We start from the raw sequence: 20510 nt of genomic DNA, 5'->3' as shown, positions 1-20510 counted from the left end.
TGGGTCTGATATTAAACTTAAAAAACCTGTTTCGAAAAAGGACCGAGAATTTTACTTTCAAAAACTTTTCTGATTGTCTAGATCTAAAATTTGTAAAAAATCTTGACGTTATATCAGTTTTGCATCTTTTATTGATTGTATAAACAGGAGTCAAAATTCCATTTACGTAACGAAAAAAACAATGAGTTTTTGCAATGTTTAGGTCGAAATTTCTAAGAATGGTAAAAAGTGTTTTTCCTTGACCCCCGATTACAACACTTTATATCTTTATATAAAAAAATAAAGTAAGATAACTTTTACCCAACCTATATACATAAACATTTTTCTTTTCTAAATAATCTATGACTTCTGATAACATTTCTATTAGAATCAATCATCATTAATTTTTATATATTTTCTTAATATTTTTTTTCTCTTTTCTGTTTCAGGTTTAATAAGCAAAAAAAACTTGGTCTAATGTTGAGAAGATATAATATTTTTCTTATTTGTGTTTTCTAACTACCTAAACTAAAAATACACTTTTGTCTGCAATAGACGTCCTTTTTAAGTATAAAAAAAGGATTTTATGGAAAATGTAATAACACATATTAATCTTTGTAATTTTTAATTTCAATATTTGTAAATTTCGACATTAATTTTTGTGATATATTAAATACAAAATAATTATTAACTAAAATTAATTAACTGAATAATAAAAATTGTAATCAATCGGGAATCGATTTCTCCTTAAATTTTGTGTATTAGAGTTATTTAAAATTAAAATCAAATTAATTTAAAATAGTTAAAAAAAAATATGTGTCATATTTTTATAAACACTTAAATTAAAATTAACATTATTAAATGTGAGTAAATAACTAAAAATACTCTGTAAATACTGAGTGAGTTATAAAAAAAGCATATAGAATTTAAAAACATTTTTAATCTATGAATTTCGTGTATCTCTAACGATTTAAAAGACATTCTCTGGATTCAAATCGAAAAATTAAAAATGTGATATAAAAACTTTGTCTTATTAATTTTTTTATTTTAATATTTGAAAAATTGTGATACTTTGTGCTTATAAAAAAAGTGATTAGCTTTAATATTGAGGAAATAAAAATATTGACAAAATACCGTTATTTATACTTCGGCGATATTCAACTCAAAATTTGCCTACCGAAGAGAAAAGAAATTTTTATTATTTTCTTTTTTTTTAATAGTTTAAGAATTATGATAAATTTTTTAAAAAAGTGATTATTTTAACGATTCGCGAGAACTGTTATAAGGTCGATAAAATTACTATACAAAATGCCAACTTAATAAAAATAATATTTTTAGTGCTAAAATCGAACCAAAATAAAAAAAACTTATATAATATGAACTTTATTTCGGAGTGATAAATAAAAAATTTGATCAAAATGCCAACGGAATTTCCGATACCTAAACAAATCCACGATCCGGTATCACGTGATGAAGTGAATGAAATTCCCGAACAATGGTTAGGTTATATAACACATTTTATCTTAGGTTTAAATTCAACATCGATCAATTACAAAGAACCACATATACGACCATCCGTTAAACAATATTATTGGGTATTTATAATTTTATATGGGGTGCTAATTGTTTGGGGTGTTTTAACAAATATTGGTATGATATTATATATTGTACGGTATCGATTTTATCGTGATCCGACATATTGTTTTTTAATAAATATCGCGATTTGTGATATATTAAAATGTGCGATTGTTTTACCGATTACGTTAATGGTACAGCTTATACAAAATTGGATATTTGGACAGTTTTTATGCTTTTTCTTACCAATGTTACAGGTAAGTGCAATTATTTTGGCCATGATGCACTATTTTTACAGGTACAATGGAAAAAAATAATCACAGACGGACAGACAACCGGAAATAGACTAATTTGTTGATTTTATGAACACATATACCAAAATTTTGTTCGAAGCATCAATATTTTTAAGCGTTACAAACTTGGGACTAAACTTAGTATACCTTGATATATTTCTATGGTATAAAAACATGGGGGCCTTATATATTTTTCCTTTTTACTGTATGACTGCTTAACTTTGTGATGGACCTCGCTTTGGTTGCTTACTTTCCTGTTTTTGGCCAGGTAATTTAGTTGAATGTTTTGAATCAAGTATATATCTGCTACACTCTATAATACTGATAAATTCGTCTACTTGTTCCAAGTGGTATGAAAATAAGACACATGGGATTATATAATATAATATAACACCAGTGGTGTCATAGTCATTTATTTGAAGTATTATTTTGTAATACGATATGCAATTAGTATAACAAATCAATAGAAATGGTGCAAAGGTAGAAATGTGGTCTACTTTTCAATTTATAATTAAAATAGATCGTCTATGATGATAAATGAGGCTCTTCAAAATAATTTAGAAAATTATATTTTCAATTTTTGTATGAAAGATGGTAAATTCATGGAAAATTCATTTTACCCACTCAAAATAATTTAATATATTCGCACTAAGATACTATATATATGATGGAGCAGAGAGCTGTGCGATATTGAAAACAATATAAAATCAAATCTCATCAGTTCTCCAAATTTTGTTTTTACTTTTAGAAATTTAAGCACTGAAGAAAATTACTTGTGTTTTTAAGGAAATTTAGTAAGTGTTTTCTCAAAAGAACCTGAATCTCTGGAAGAGCAGATCTGACAAGAAATGATTCAAATCCCACAGCGAATAAAGTGCCTTGTGGTTTCTTTCCATTAAATTACTTTTTTCCATACATTACGGTCAAACTTATAAAACCTCTTTTTTTTAGTTAGGGGATTAAAAAGACATTTTGGAAAAATTAATTATAGTTCTTTTTTCACTGTTTTAAAAACGCATTCTTTCCTACCTGTTTATTATCCAGACTAAAGATTACACAAGTTTATCAAAGTAGGTATTAAAATTAACTCCCTGGTTAAATCTGTTAAGACAGTTATTTTATTAAATAGGTATAGGCTTGTCATAGAGTTGGAAAAATTTTTAAACTTTATTAAAGTAAATATTGACGATTGACAAATATCCTTTTATAAGATGGTAAGATGGTTGATGGGAGAATAAAAGGGAAAGGGCTTATTATATAAGTTATTAAAGTATCGGTTTTAAATATAGATTATCCGTGAGATATTTTCTATCAATATATCAATTAATTTTCAAGCATCAATTATAATTATCTAAATATAATAATCATATTCGAAGTCAGAATTCGATTAATCTAAAAGGTATACACTAAACTAATTAGTTATATACTATTATCATCTTAAAATTAGGTTATTTAGCATACCGAATGTTTCAGAATAAATTATCACAAAAGACAAAAAAATACGAAGTAAAAGATTCACTTGCATAAAATTAATGTGATTCACATGTCAATTTCCTCCGATAATCAGGTAATTTATACCGTTAAAATGACACATTTTGTAAGTTTATTTCATCTACAGAATATTAAATGCAATTAAATATACAAAAATATAAAAAATAATGCATATATTTTTCTATAAAGTATTTATGTACAAGCAATTATATCAACAATAATGTAATAAACATTGCCTATGACAGATACGATAAAAAAAATGTTCATATAGATATTTATTTATATGCAACTGTTTGTGTTGTTATGTAATAGATATTGACTATATATTAAATAATAAATAGAAATAATTTGCATATAAATTACGTTTCTATATAAAAAAAGCAATATTCTGAAAGATAATTTTAACGAAATTCTAATAAATCGTTCTGTATGATAATCTTAATATGATGCAGTTCTTTCTGATTGAAGACTTAAAAAAAGATTTGTCGTCACACGTGTAGAACCTTCTAGGAAAAAATAAAACTTGACTTCATTTTTTAATTTATTTTCACGAAAATCAATGGTGCTTCAGTATGCTTTATGTCGTCAATCAATTCTGAGAAATAAAGGTTTCTATATGAGAAACAATAACAGTAAATTATACGATTTCATTAACACATTGAAAGAAAATTATTTTTCCGGCAAAGAAAAGTGTTTTTTTTTTGTTTTTACTATTGTTGTATAGAATTCTTAGGAAAAGAGAAAGAATGAAAACTTTTCCGGTAATAAATTTAACTGTATCATAAAAACATTGTACCCCGATATACTAAAAAAAAATTCGTTTAATAAATACTCCAGCTGGGAAAAACTCGAACCATTTCTTACCGGTTCCCCCGGGTCGAAAAGATATCCTTTACAAAATTGATAGAAAAATAATAAAGTTGTTTTATTCCAAAAATAACAGCTTGTAAAAATAAGAGAAATATTCTTTTATTTTTCTAAAATAAAAGGAATACATTTTTGTACATTCATCATTTAGTAAAAATAATATGTATGCCAGTAAGGAAATAGTCTGGAATATGTGTCAGACCGCAAGATACAATATTCTGGAATTAAAATGTATTCATGATCGTACGAGCACGAATGTTAAAGTTCTGTTTTTTAAACGTGGTGTGAATTTAGTCATACAACCTCTATGTAAAGATAATCTTTATATTAGACTAGCAGTTATCCACCCGCTTCGCTACGTAAATTGAATTTTGAATACATACAAACACTTCAATCCTGTTAAGGAATGTTTATGCAAAATTTGAAGTAGATTGGACCTTTAGGAGTAGAATTTCGGAAAATCAGATGCCTCAGTCATATAAAGAATACACCCTCCAAGTTTCAGGTCACTACGATCACCGGTTTAGTCTGTGCGTTCAGCTAGACGGTTAGCTATTTACTTTCTGTGACATCGCCTAAAAGCGTCTTCAAAAGGTAATATCTTTGAAAAATTTGTATCGACATTAAACATAGAGGTTAGGTATATTTTTCTTCCAGCGCGGTTGGAGTATATAATATAATACTTGCTTGTGTAACGTTTTAATTTTAACGTTTCGCACGTTTTAAGAGATGACTTGAAAAATTGACATCGAAATTAATTAAGATGTTATTAAAATCCTTAAATTAAATTTAAATCCTTTCCCAACAAGTGAAAACAAACCATGGACTGAGTTAATTGTTGAAGTACCATGTATAGACAGTGGAGTGTCTTCCAAATCGGTGTTTCTACCAAGTTTTCGATCTAGTAACTTTTCTATTAACAAGTTTTTCAAGTAGCTGGTTCTAAAACCTTACAAAAACAATAAACATAATATGCAATTCCATGTACGCGACGCCACAGTCAGCGAAAACCAATTTTAACCAAGGTTACAATTTCTCAGCACAATTTTAATAGAGTAGACCACAACAAAGGAAAAGCATTAGAAAAGCTTCTATTGTATATCTCATTGTTGTATATTATTGCGTTGTTATTTTCTAATCAACAATTGAATGTTATTCATTTATAAAATGTAAATAAATAATGAAAAAAAAAAGAAGAAATTCTATAGAATTTTCTATATGAATTTTCTATTTAAAGGTCCAGAGTCAAGCGTAGTATTCGAGAATCATTTCAGATATGCTGAAAATTTGTGAGGAAGTTGACAAGGTCTAAGATGGTTGAATTTTGGATATATTTCTTTAGGAAATGAATACTTCTTTAGCCAGTTTTCTAGAAGGTCGCAGAAATTCTAATTTGGTGGTCTCCATGGTTTTTTAATAGTTTTTTATACCCATTGTATATCTAATATATAAATATTTAACTCCTGCATGTTTATGGCTGCATAACTCGAAAAGAAATCGATGGATTAACTAGAAATTAGGACAGGTCGTTGCATTTATATCCAAGAGTGTTTATACATTTTACACCTCGAAATTCTCACAGGAATGAATAATTGAAATTAGACAAAGAAGACACATCGAAACGTGGTCGTTAATAATAATTTTAATTTTAAAATTATGAAACACAGATATTTCGATTGTGTTTGAAGTGCCAAGTCAAATTTTAAAATCATTTTTCATGTCCTCTTACTAATAATTCACTAACAGTTTCGTTATTGCTAAAATCACCAGCTCTCAGTACCATATTATGAAATACCACGTTTGTCCCTAGACCCGTATGGAAACACATACCTACTTTAGAAAGAATTCATGTTTATTGTCATACAATTTTCTTGTCAATGAAACGTTTTTTGTGTCCGTACAAATTGAATTTTTCCTATTTAAAAGAAACCACTAGAAAAATAAAACAGAAAATTAATTAGAAAATGCTTTCTAATTCGAAAATTGATTGTAAAACTTGAAAATGACCATCATCAAAGCTTTTAAAATATTTTATTCATTACTATATTATTTCTCAACTTTAAGTGGTTTTAAAATATTTCTCATTCATGTTATTTTCTAATCAATTTAATTCCCAACTCACTACTTTTCTAAAATGGAATTTTGATAGGTTCACTCTTTTGTCTGTCTGTCCGCTTACCGTTTATTTTCACCGAATCGAATTAAATGAAACAAGATTAGTACAATTAGTCGGTAACTCATCGTTCACTCACTTTTGCTCGTGAATTCAGTACAATAGACGGTTTATTCGACCTTGTCTCACAATGAATTCTTAGAGCTTTCTCCAAACTGAACCGATTTTGAGAAGCATCACCTATTTTTTAGTTGTTCCGGGTACGGAACTCTAAGCTCGTACTTGAAACATAGCTAAAAACACTCTCCATTAAATTGTCCTACTCTCCATTAAACCTGTCTAACGAAACAAAAAAAAAGCTCATCCGTTTAGACGCTACGATGCCACAGACAGACAGACAGAAACACATAGCGGTCAAACTTATGACACGGCCCATTTCTTGGTTCGGGGGTTAAAAAAGAAAACTTAGTCATTTTACATCCTAATCTTCGGCTATTTTTTGTACAAAACTCTCCCCTAGTGAGTTCGACACGCATTTAACCGATTTTTTTTTAAATTCGAAAGTTTCCAGATTGGTAGTCTCAAAAGTCAAATAGAAAAACTTGCAAACTTGCCAATATTGTAAATAATAGTTAAGAAAACAACAAAAAATTGGGTCAGTTAACATTTGTGTCAATTTAAAGGTTTGTTTTGTGCAGATTGCATCATTTATTTTTTAATAATAAGTATACAGGTTGTGTTACCAAAAACTGGGAAAAGAAAATTATTATCTGGTACCGTTTCTTCATAAATTAATTCCACTATATATTTTGATAAAATTAAAAACATTGAGATACATTATTTAAGTTAGGCAATTTGTATGACATAAATGTAATAAAATACTCTAAAAATATCGTACACGCGTCAAAAACCAAAGTTTTTTTATGTTTTCTTTTTCGAAAGCGTCGTAATGTTATGTTTTTTTTTTTGCATAAACAGAATTTGTGATAAATTTTCTTCATGATGAAAGCTTTTTTGAAGCTCAATCACCGATTTTTGTACAATTAACATTCTTGTGAGTTCTTCCAGAAGGTATTGTGTTAAAAATCACTATTTCGAAAACTGTATTGATTGTGATCAAGGGACTTTAAACTATCAGTTACCCGTAAAAAAAGGACAGTTACCCGGAAAAACATTCACCGTACTTGCTTAAACAGCTTGACTACTTTAAAACATTGAGATACATTATTTAATAATTTTATGGAAAACATAAATATTATATTTTTACGATTTATCCAATTTGTATGCCAGTCATGTAGAATATTCTAGACCTTCTTCAGTTTTCATTTCAAGTATATATTCTAGGTCAAGATATTTATAGATAAACGCTTCATTTACTTTTAAAACGATCATAAAATTTATATATTGGAAATATTGTTCCTTCGTGATTTTAACGATACAAATATATTTTACGAGAATATAAGTATATATATAATTGAATTTGTATAATGTTCACGACAAATTGTCAATAAATCAATCTTGAGGGCGTTATCAAGCGAGGGCGTATATGACATGACAGTTCGAATTCGAAAGGTATACGTAATTTGCATTTTAATTGAGATTGATATGTAGAGATAGAGGTAGTTTCGAATAAAATATATTCAACTTTTGACATTTTAAACTTTAAATCCAATCATGATTTAAGGAAAGGCAGTATATATAAAGTTTCTAACTACCTGTCTAAAACAGAATTTCTTCAAAATCTTGTCAGAAATCTCTAGTAAAAACCTTTATAGTCCATTCTGTCAATTCATTCATTTTCACGTTTCCTTTGTACATCAAATTTTGGACTCTTTTTCGATTCCGTTTTATAATTAAGCTAAATAACTAGCCCATATGCGATTTTACAAGCATTTTCAGTTTTTTATTTTCATAAATGGTGGATTTAGGAATACAAAAAAGTGTCGTGGGACACTCGGTAGGAACATTGTTCTTTTCGTACTTTTGGTATGGTTTTTATATTACACTTTTCTTGGCTTTACCTCCTAACCCGTAAACAAATCAGAACGAAAGCGTGCGAAAAGGAAAATAGTCTCCAAAAATTGATTCCATATACTTCGAAATGAAATTGAATAAAAATTATCGGAGTAGGACCATTCTTAATCAATATTCCTATCTTAATATATAATTACATATCACAATTCTCTAGTTATAAATAAGATTAATTACCTTGTCTTGGGTATAAATATCAAGAATCAAAATAGCTTAGTAGTTAGCGTATTTGATTGCGAGTACAAGGTAGCATGGTTCGTATCCGGGCTGGGTATCCTTTAAAAATAGGTCATATATAATAATTAAATTATTTAATTTTTTTTTTTTTTTCATTTCGTTAAAGTATCATTATGTTCTCCTAATACAAATTATCAAAAAATACTAATTTTTGATTTGATTTTCATTTATTTTGATAATTTGTATTAGGAGAATATGATGAAAGTTTGTTTTGAAAATTAAAAAAAAAAAACAAAACAAATCTTAAATTGTGCCAAGATACGAACCAGGGTCCGGTGGATCCGTAGTCAGAACCGCTAACTACTGATCTATTTGGTTCTTGTTATAGATGTCAATAATTTAATATTAGTATTGTCGACATACAAATTTTTAAATAACTTACCTAAAAAATAAAAACTTATTTCTTGCGCTACCAATTGGTCTAATAGTGAGTAGGATATTGTAGAAATAATGCCTGATCCTATCATGGCTCCCGAACTATTCTGACTCTCCTTTACTAATATTATAAGACTTGCTGCAGATACTTAGAAAATTCTACAGAATACTCTCTTTTTAAGAAATTTAAAAAGGAAATACATTTCTTTACATATCAATGAGTGTATAAAACACACATTGGTATATAATGAAATGTCGAGATAAAACGCTGAGCTGTGTTTTCTAAAGTTTAAAACTTTTTAATTTAATCCAATTTATGAGACGACACGTGTTTGGTTTCATAAGTATATGTATTTCACTATTGTGCTTTAAAAGCTATAAATATTTTGTTTATATTTATTTTAGCTTCTTTGTATTAAAAAACTTTTTTAGTATATTATTCATGATTTAAGAAATACAGCTAATATTTAAAGAATTCAGTGATAGACGTTTACTGTTTGTATTATGCCTGTCATATTAAAATCACCCCCACCTACAGGAGGTTCCGAATCAAGAAAGAAAGTCCCTGAATACGAAAAAACAACTTTTAGTCCACGGATTCTATGAATGAACCGATGGAAAGAGCCCTAAAGGATGCAGCCGAGAAGTAAAAAAATTGGTCCGGTAGAAAATAGAATTATAAGAAACATAGCGTTCTTGGCATTTTCCCTGCTGGTTCAGAACATAACCTAAGAAATGAGAAAGAAAACAACAAAACCTATCGAATGACGTAGGTTGTATACGATTTTGTTTGTAATTCACTGAAAAATTGCGAAATTTCATCGAAAATCGCGTTTTCGTAATCGAGGCCAAAGGATCTAACACAATTAGATTTCCAGACGAACTTTTTGGTCGCCGAGAATAGTTTTGAAATAGAAGTAAGATGTATTTGCTCCTTCTACAGAATATTACCCGAAATCAGTTTAGTATTACAGGGCATCTTAATTCATAGATAGATCAAGGAGCGTTACAGGTCCTACAGATAAAATATTGAATACAAGCAGCGTTTTGAAAAGCCGAAAACTATCTTTTGGGAGTTCCTACAGGTCCCCCAGAAATAGAATCAAGAAAGATAATACGCTATGCGAAGTGGAAATGTTTCTACCCAAAGGAGATGTTGAAGTGGAAATGTTTTTTTTAACAATCGATACAACAGAAATTAAAATTTTTTTGAAACACCCGGTATATTTTATCCATTTTAAAAGTAAAACGTATATGAAAATATTAAGAAAATGGAAAAACAATGAATTTTCTTTTCAAAAACAATATATTTGTAAATACATGGTTTCCTACTCATCAAATGTTGTTTTTTATTTCGAGAAACGCATACCATTTTAGAAAAGAATGAACATTCAACGATTCGTAGAAAAACAGAAAAATGTGTTTAAGAGAACAATGAATGTTAGGAGTATGTAAGAAAAAGTATTTTTAATTTACGGGTCATGTAACATGTAATAAACGACTAGAAAAGAATTTATCACGGTTTCCATCCATGACTCAAGTTTGACTACATCATGAAATGTTTAAGTGTGTTCTGGAGTAGCTGTTATTCGTCCGCTGCTCTGAACAATCTCATTTCTTTAATTCTTTAGTGCCTATGTAGTCATACGGTCACTAAATTCGTTAAATAACTAGAAAAAAACAGTCTAATCTCGTTAGATAGAAAAACATCAGCGATCTGCGATCATTAGGTGAGACTACTACTCGTTTAAGGAAAAAAAGAAATGGTGCTAGTGGGCTTTTGAACTTGGTGCTCCCTTAAGGTGCCCTTTCATTAAAATTTGTCTTTTTCACCTTTTTTTAGTCAAATGCACTTCGATCTCCCTTGTGCTACCTTATTTTAAGGACCCAGTAGGAAACTGTTCCTTTGCCACCCCTTAAATCCACCACCTCTCGTAATACAGGGGCTATAGAATTTTGGCAAATTTCTTTGAACGAAAATATTTCAACTTAGTAGAAAATATTTATTAAAAAATCCTTGCAAGAAAGGGTATGAAAAGAGCAGCTTTTCCCGGAGTTAAATATGATCGAAAATATCGTATTTTGGGTTCAGTAGCTTTCAGTTAACAAACAGTTAATTAATTGCTCATCGGGTGTAACTTGACTTGCCGCATACACCCAATATTAGAAAATTTAGAAAACAGTGCTGAAGGAGAGTAGATACTTATCCTGCTTGAAAACTCAAAGAAAAATATAATTTTTCTAATTTAAAGAAAATGACTTGTATTTTGATAGATGATTATAAAGATTTAATTAAATTTTCATCAGTTAATATAATCTCTGCCCTATTATGGTGCATTTGAATGGAACAATTTAATAAATAAAATCCCTAGTTATATTATTTTAATAATGTTGTGTTGGTAATAATATCGTTTTACATCTAAGTACATAAGTAGATGAATGCTTTATTAAAAGGGCTTGAGAATATTAAATGTACAAAATAAAAAATATTATGGTTTTCATTTCACAAATAAGAAAAACATGGTAAACTATAATTCTTCATAAATTTATTTATACAGATTGTTTAACATAAAGTTTTCTTCACCTAATGTTGTTTTGCTAGCACTAGCAAAAACCGTGAACTATTGGGAAAATTATTTCTGCCGTCAAGCAGTTGATATGGCAGTCATCAACAGGCTTAAAATAATTCAAAAAATTATAAACTCAAAGAAAGAAGCCTATTAAGCCTATTTTGTTGTTATATTTTAAGTCTTCGATTGCCACTTGGCAAAATAAGTTTTCCAATAGAAAACATTCAATTTTCTTCAATTCAGCTTCAATTTTCTATGAATGTTTGGCATTTTTCGAATATATCTTTAGATGGAATGCATGATAATGAGAAAATCGATTTTCTAGATGTTTTGAAAATCGTACCATTTTATTCAGCGTTCAGATATCTAAATAAAAGATTAGACTCAAAAGAGTTCCAGAGTTTGTTTTCTAGACGTCGTCCGTCTATCAGACGAACCATATAACGGCCCATTATTTCTTGTTTTTGATATAAAATTTGTTGATAAAATGATTTTTTTTCTCTATTTTATTTAAATTCCCCAAAGAGTTTTTTTTTTTTTTTTTTGAACGTAAATTATTATTATGATGTCACCACTATTCGATTTCAATTTCACATAAATTTTACACAATTTTTGGGTGCTATAAATTTTCATATTCATGATAAAAAACCATTATTTTATATGATGTGCTAAAATTTATTTTTGTTTTTTTCAAAAATATATAGTCGTTGTAGCCTTGGAAAATATCATTGGTTATATTTGTAGCCTAAGCAAGAAGGATAAAACTTAGGTCGAAAATCGAAAAGTCGGTGCTTAATGGATATGCAATCAATAATTGAAGCCAGCCACGCAATTTTCTTGATCTTTTTAGGCGAATCCGACTATACATATTTTCGAAAAATGATTCTAATCTACGACTTCGATATATCATTTCTTTTAGTTTTTAAACATATTTAAAAGAAAGAAGATGTCATAAAAACTTAACTTAGAAAATCGTAGAATTTCTATATACATAGTATTGACTTCCAATAAAGCGAATCGTATTAATTTCAAAATATAGTTCAAACTCAATTAACTTTTTGCCATCATTATTTTGAATGTCAAATCAAAGTTAATTGTAATATCAGATCGTAAGCCCATAATTTTTTTTGCTTTTGGTCTGACTTTTGATTTAAGGCACGCCATCGTCTTGAATTAATAGAGATCGAATTTTTTAGATTTTTCTTTTTCCACTTTTTTTGCCTACTATGTTGAAAAATTCGGAAAAAAATAGCAGCTAGATCGGGTACTTTCGGTAGTATAAAAAATAAATTATGAAATTGAATAAAATTAAAATTAATGTACAGAAATATTTTGATTTTGAATCATATAAGCACATTATTGTTTTATTATATTAAAATTAAAAGTCGTACTTTTTAATCTGTATATTAAGTGACCTTATACACAAGCCACCATGATGTGACATCATATAGGCAAAAATAATATGCATTAATTAATGAATTTGTTTATGGCTTTCATAGTTTTTTTGGGTATGTTAAACAAAAAAGTACTTTTATAAATTCTTAAAATGCCAGACAAAAAGAATCATTTTGTGATGGGCATACGGTCTATATGAATTGAATTAAATTGAATTGGAGATATATCATTTTCATGAATGAAGCCATTTATTGTTAATGATGATTATTCCGAGATAAATATAATAATTGTATTTATGCAAATTAATCGGAATTATACGTAAATAATTTTTATATTTATTATTGTGAAAAATATACTATTTTTTCAAGGTCGAAGCAAAAATTTGATGTGAGCATTCAGCTTTTATCTTGCATACTTATAAACTTGGCAAAGCTAGACCAATCTCATTCTTAGCCCAACAAGTAAAATTTACAAAATTTAAAAAACCCCGAAAAAATTTTCGGGTACTGAACCCTAAACTTCTATTAAATTACCTCTTTACTCAAAACCTTTTTTGTGGAATCACTCTAATTGACATATATGACGCACATATTTAGAGAATCAGTCCCAATCCAATTTTTGAGGCTAGAAACTGGCCTAGAAATGTCTTTTCACTATTAAATAATGTATTAAAGTGCAGGTATTATATTATTCTGACTTATTTTCTACTTTCCTTGTCGAGGATAATATAACATAAAACTTTGATGATTACATGAATTTTTCATCTAACGTATACGTATATATTACAATTCAATAATTTTAACAAAGAAAATTAGAACTTCAGGATATAAATTTTAATTTAATGGTTTTCACAACGAAGTTTTCTATCTTAATAATACACACTCACAATATTGAAAAGTTTTTAGAATATAAGCACAAGCTACTAAAGATTACTTTATGATATTTTCAAAGAGTTCTGCTAATCCAAGCACTCACTAGAAAACTTTCTAGTATTAGAATTAGAAGTTTTAAGTTTTTCCTCGATGTTTCATTATTATATAAATTACATAAGTTTGATAAAAGTTTATACCGGACCGTCAACTAATAACTAGTTAAAATCTGCCATTTTTAACCCCCGAACCGAAAAAAATGGGGTGTTCCCAAAAAATTTCCCAACCTGAATTTAATCCTTGGACCCCCTATGACAACTGCGATAATCTTTTACCCAATCTTCAATCAAGAGGGTCCCTCGTGTCCCTTTTTAAAATACAGCATATCTTTCTTCCCCGAGGACCTTTGATTTTGGCAATTTCATATCCACGGTGATTCTTTTTGGCATTAAAAGAATCGTGGGGCCCTGGAAACTTATTCCCAATGGGAAAGAGGGTCTTGATGATAGCCATTAAGCAAAGAGAGAAGAAATAGACCATGATCGCTTTTTTTGTTTTCGATTCCGTCGAATTTAATCACCCAATACCCATTAGTAATGGTTGGAAATTGGCCGGTATTAGTTTATAAGGCAGTTTGAAGTATTGTGATCTACTGGTCTAGAATTATTATTCCAGAAATAGGTTAACTTTAAGCTAGTTAAATAAATATTTATGTAGTGGATGTTTTTGTAATGAACAATGATTTTTAAAATGGATTTTTAGTAATTGAGTTCGAAATTTTCATATAAATTACATACAAAAATTTAGATTGAGTACGAATAGGTCAAACCAATAGCTTTCTAATAATTCTTTTTTTATCACTTAAATAAATTTGAAATACTTCAAAACTACTAGTTTTTCCAAGTCTATTGGAAAATAAAAAGTTGGCTGTGATAACTTTTGGTATATTATATTTATAAATTTTATATAATTTTGCTTATTTATACCGATATATAAAAAAAGTTTGAATTTGAGATAAAATATTTCTAAAAATAGATATATGATAATCTTTTCTCCTTTTCTATAAGGTCTTATCGAAGTGTATATGAATATCTTTTATTTATTTGAATTAAAGGACTTTATTAAATATAACACCTTACTATTTGGTTGGAAACAAGCCTGATTCAAGTATTATTTAAGGCTAATATACACTTGTATGTCTCTAATAAAAGAATTCTTTATATAGATATAATTGTACGGAGTGTATTTTTAATAACGGTATATATGCTTTTTATATAGTGCAGAATTGAAAATCTGAACAACAATTTTAAAAATATCGGATGATGGTCAGTCCCGTTTTTATTTTCCTTGAATAACGTAAAATTGTATTCGAGAATAGATTCTTATGACTGAAGGAGTGTTTATTACGAGCATCTATATTACAACAAATTTGTTAAATCCTATATTCAGTTTTTAAAACTACAACCTGTAATTTTTTATCTTGTTATGTATATTTTTTGTCGTATAAGATAAGAAGTAAAAAAAAGTGTCTTGTCTATTGAAGTTTGATGAAGCATTATAGAGATAAACATAATAACACCATGAAAAACATCCCTGCTAATATTCCTTTTTTTCACACACATGTATAACGATATAAAAAAAGATGGGAATCAAGGAATCATACACATATTGTTTGTTAAAGTATTGTGTCAAAGAAAAATAAGAAGGTGGTGTGAAAAAAACAAGATATTTTTGTATCTTTTTTGATACGACTAAATAATGTTATATGTAATTTGTCAAAGAATATTATAGATTTTTTTGTATTCGTATAAATAAATTATATAATATTGGTGATTAGGAGAGTATACAAAGTGCTTCAAAATTGCTCGGCAATATATAAGTAGCGTGTGCTTTAGCTCAAAATAGGCAAAAAGTGCATGCATGTCCGGAAATAATTTATTACTGAGATACAGCAAGTTAGAGATGATTATTTGAGCTGGCCAATGAATATATGCTTCTTAGGAACTTATCTCGTCATCTCTCGCGTCAACCGATTGTTAATCTTTAGTCGCGTTATGAGAGATTTGCTCACGCGTTCTGCAAATGCATAAAATATTTCGCACGTTAAATATTCTAAAAATTTTTCTTTATTTCGCTTTCGAAAATTGAGGAAATTCTGAGGTTGTGCCGAAGTGATTTTTCGTTTAGTATGGAAATATTAAATATATGTATACACAGGCTCGGGCAGAAAAATGGACGGTTTTTAATACGCTATAATGGTTCATTTTTTAGGTTGGAATATAATCTTTTCTAGAACATTTTTTTTCTAGAAAATAAACAGAACCGAGAAGATATGTTAGGTAAAGAATTCGAAAAAATACACTATTTTTTGTGTTCAAATGTTAATTTCAATATAAAAATCTTTTATGTTAGAAAAAAAGTTTTCTTTGGTAAAATTTCTTTCTATTTTATATTTTCCATTATCAACATTCTCAACCAATTTTTCTCATAGACAAGGAACCCATGCTAGGAAATATTAAGAATTATTAAGAGTCCATGTGAACTGTTTACGAAGTAGACAATGCATGTAAGTCGAGATTCAGAATCCTTCTTTCAGATCTTTGACTCGATTTTATCTTAAAACCAATTCAATGGATTTTGATGGAATTGGCTTAAAAGAAATATGCTCATTTAACGACCATAGACTTTATAATAAGACCTGCAGATTAGTAAAATTGGTAAAGCTAATACTAGGTAATTTAATCGAAGAGACCGGAAATCATGTTCGTTATAACCGATAGTCATTATAAGCGATATGTAAATTTTTATATTGAAATAAATGTATGTGCATATGTATCTTTGTTGGTCGTTTTAGCCAATATGTGGGCTTATGAATATTCTAATGAAAATTGGTCACTATAGCCGATATGACGTTATAATCGATGTTGTTATACCTGATACGTTAATAATTGTGTTTATAATGGGATTCAGTCGAGATTGTTCTATTTCGTCGCAGGTCGTCGCTATAACCGATGTTTTTATAGCTGGATTTAATGTCGATAATGCCTTAAAAATCTGTATGTCATCGACTCTTGAACTATAATTATAAAAAAAAAGGTGAAAGTTTGTGAAAAACTTTTAAGATTAAAATAAATTTTTAAATGATTATTTACATAGGACGAAGAAAGAAAAGTTTTTTTTTTGTTGAATTCATCTAAACGGAAAAAGTTTTTCATTTCAAAGACTTCACGTACACATCAGAAAATTTTTTTTACATAATTAAATTTCAATTTTAAATAATTTTTCCTATTATTTACTCTTTACTGACAAAATAAAAATTTAAATTTTTCACGATCGACAAGTGTGTGGGAGATATGGTATGGGGCTCAGTACACTTCTCTCACTATTTCAAAAGATAGAACGACCTGTTCCTTTTTTTTTTGGCTTTTAAATTTGAGCGAAACTCCCTGTAGAGATTATACAAATATATGTATAAAATAATTTAATAATTTTAAATCCGTTTATAATTAAAAATGTAGGTATTACTGGGCTCATTCTGGTCCATTTGTTTGCAACATAGAAATAATTTAATTATTACGAATGAAAACTAGAAATACACACATTATTCAAACAAATCTGATTATCTATCGTGCCAGTGTTGAATCGAATGTCAGGATAGATTTAAATATAATTACGGCGAAAAACTATCATGGACGTACCACTAGTTTGCGAAGAGGGGTTTGAAGGACAGTTATATTGTAGGGTCAGTGTAGGTCAATTTTAGAGCATAAAAAATATTAAAATGAGTTTCGATGATATATCCGATGAATTAATTAAACATCGTTGATTTTAAGTTGGATTAACTCGAAATTTGGCGAAACTTATCAAGATGAAAATACAATAATTAAAAATTTGATTGCCCAGATTATAGAATTTTCAGGAATTACGATTTCCATCTGAAACTATATACATTTATTTGCGCTCCCACCATATTTATACTGAATTTGGTCTAAAAAACTAAATAATAGTTTAAAAAAACTAAAAAAAACACGCGTTTTTGTAACTAGCTGAACTAAAGAGTAGAAACTAATTTCTTTAAATTCAATAAAATCATTGTATCGTCGTTTACAATAATTGAAATTTAGCACCCCACGCTTTTTTTACGAATAAATGATTTTTATTAAATTTCAAGAAATTATTTTTTACTTTTTAGTTCAGCTAGTTACAAAAGCGTGTTTTATAGTATTTCTTAAACTATTATTTATTTTTATGTTCAAAAGTAGTATAAACTAAATTAGAATTCCTCGATGTAAATTATTACCAAATTTCCCGGTAATCATATCAAATTTGTGTAGGAAAATGCTATTTATATAGCTCAATTTTATTGTTTTTCCTTTCTGTAACATAGGGTAATATGGGGGTGTAGGACGTTTGTTATAAATGAACAATATCTTGTTTTTTTAGTATTTGTTTTATGGTTATAAATAAAAAAAGGATAATTGCAAGAGACATATGTATATGTAAGAATAAATATTATTGTATCTTACTTATACAGCTTGGGCTCTAAAATAAGATTTAAGTTTAACGAAGGGTAAATAAATTACAAGGGATGTACAAAATGACATAAATACACAGATGTGTGTTTTATTAAATCATATATTTTATTTTTGTTATTGTGTATCGTCCTCTGGTCACATCTCCTCTGTATCAGTCGAATAAGATTTCGAGAAATTTATAATTTAAACTGTAAAAAAATGTTGGGGACTGACAACAGTGGATTAAGTCTTTGGCCCGCTTATAAGTTATATATAACTTCAATCAAGAAATGATAGACACTTTTTTTGATTACACTTCGAAGTAGAAGCAAAATTTTGATTGAGTCTATGTATGCAAAATCCCTAACCTCTGAAAACTCCTTAACAAATGTGGAATCGATTCAACTATCTATTACTCGGAATCTATTACTTCTGCAGTTAAATGGTGCTTCGTAGAGCTTCAATATTGGTTAAATTATCGATTGAATTACGATCGGATTTTTTTTTTTGGAGATGATTCTTAGAATAGAAAAAGTTACGCATTCTGTATTAACTCTAACCTCGCAGAAATCCTGTAATCAGCAGATGTAACTGCGTTTAAGTGACGATCTGCTGTTACTTTCTGGATAAGCAGTGTATTTCTCTTGATTTTCGAACTACAACCAGGGCTGTATTCACCACTATGGTTACAAATTTTCAAGAAAAGAGCATCGTTTCGTTTTTCAACCAGTTTTCTATTTCGTATATATTTATTTAATAAAATTTATTTATATTTATATTGTAAGTACGTATCTATTTAGATAGCACAAAAAATACCCACTAGATGTCACTTGCAACTATATTAAATAATGTTTTGTGAAACTAAACATTTATATACAACAACAAGAACAACCTTGTTGTTCTTGTTGTTGTATAAATCAAATGAAAATAAATCAAATATAAATCAAATGAAAATAAAATACTTATATTATTTCAATATTTTTTATGTGTTTTTCCACTTAATTATACATAAATTTAATACACGTTTTTATTTTCATTATTTATTTATTTATTTTTTTTAAATACTGAAATAAAAATTTTGTAAAAGTTATCACGGTTGTATGTATGTTATTTCCTTTTACAGGGTAATTCATTTTAAACATTTAAACTCGTTTTTTTTATGAAACATCACTGATTATACATCATAAATATTTATAGTAAATAAAAATAAATAATATATTATTTTCTTTTTTTATTAAATATATATTAGACACGGTTTTTTATTATTAAAATAAAATTTGATTTAATTTTGAATAGATGAAAATTAATCATAAAAAGTTTTTTAATCGAAATTTTTAAATACTAATAAAAAAAATAAAAATATTTATTTGATTTAAATAAATCACTGAAAACATTTTCTTTTTTTTATTAGTTGTATATCGATTAACTTCTTTATTTCTTCGAACAAAAAAACAACGATTAAGTGTATTAAAACTTCATTTCGAAAGATTCGATGGATTTTATATTATATATAGCAGTAAGAAGAAATTATAGCTTGAAGAAATATACTATCTTTATTTGAAATAAGAATATAAAAAAAGAAAAAAAATATTCATGAAACGAAAAGAAATTTATTTGTGATAAGAAAAAAAGCAATTCTTGAGCAAAAAAAACAAGTATTTTTCCTGTCTAGTCACGAAAAAATTCTATATTGAGTTTTAGACGGAAATATCCATTCCCGAGCAACGGGGATCATACTAAATTCTTACATTGTGATGTAAAGAGATTAAGTCCATTAAAACCATGACTTTCCTTCCTCAAATTTGGTTTTAGATCTGCGCAACTGAATTCTAAAATTATCCATGTTAGAATTGATTTAAAAAAAAGTTAATAAATTTAATAACTATGATAAATCTAATTTTTTTTTTTCGAATTATAATTCATATTTATTGTGTAGTTAAGTGTACGTTTAATTACAGTTTTATTAAATTTTCCTTTGATGGAAAATGATGCTTTAATAATAACTGTCAATTTTTTTTATATATTTTTCTCATAGTCCAAGCTCCCATGGCATTATAAAATACTTAAAGGTGACAGTATTAAATAAGCGGCAAGCCAATTTAATAGTGAAGGGGAGCTTCTTGATTTAAGTTTATCGTTCAACAACGAATTTTCGAGTATTTCGACAGACTATTAGCAGCACAAATGTTGTTAGTGAGATA

At 27.9% G+C, this 20510-nt stretch overlaps 1 protein-coding gene across 1 annotated transcript in view; it reads left to right on the top strand.

Moving 5' to 3' along the window:
• Nucleotides 1–1397: 1397 nt before the first annotated feature.
• Nucleotides 1398–20510, top strand: part of LOC123300294 (orexin receptor type 1) — a 53147-nt gene continuing 34034 nt past the window's right edge. The window contains exon 1 of the mRNA XM_044882846.1: nucleotides 1398–1811. Within this exon, the coding sequence (XP_044738781.1) occupies nucleotides 1398–1811 (414 nt within the window). The remainder of the gene's footprint in view (nucleotides 1812–20510) is intronic.

Source organism: Chrysoperla carnea, chromosome 5 (assembly GCF_905475395.1).
Source record: "Chrysoperla carnea chromosome 5, inChrCarn1.1, whole genome shotgun sequence".
NCBI lineage: Eukaryota > Metazoa > Arthropoda > Insecta > Neuroptera > Chrysopidae > Chrysoperla > Chrysoperla carnea.
The sequence above is the reverse complement of the archived record's forward strand: the minus strand, read 5'-3'. Positions and strand labels throughout refer to the sequence as shown.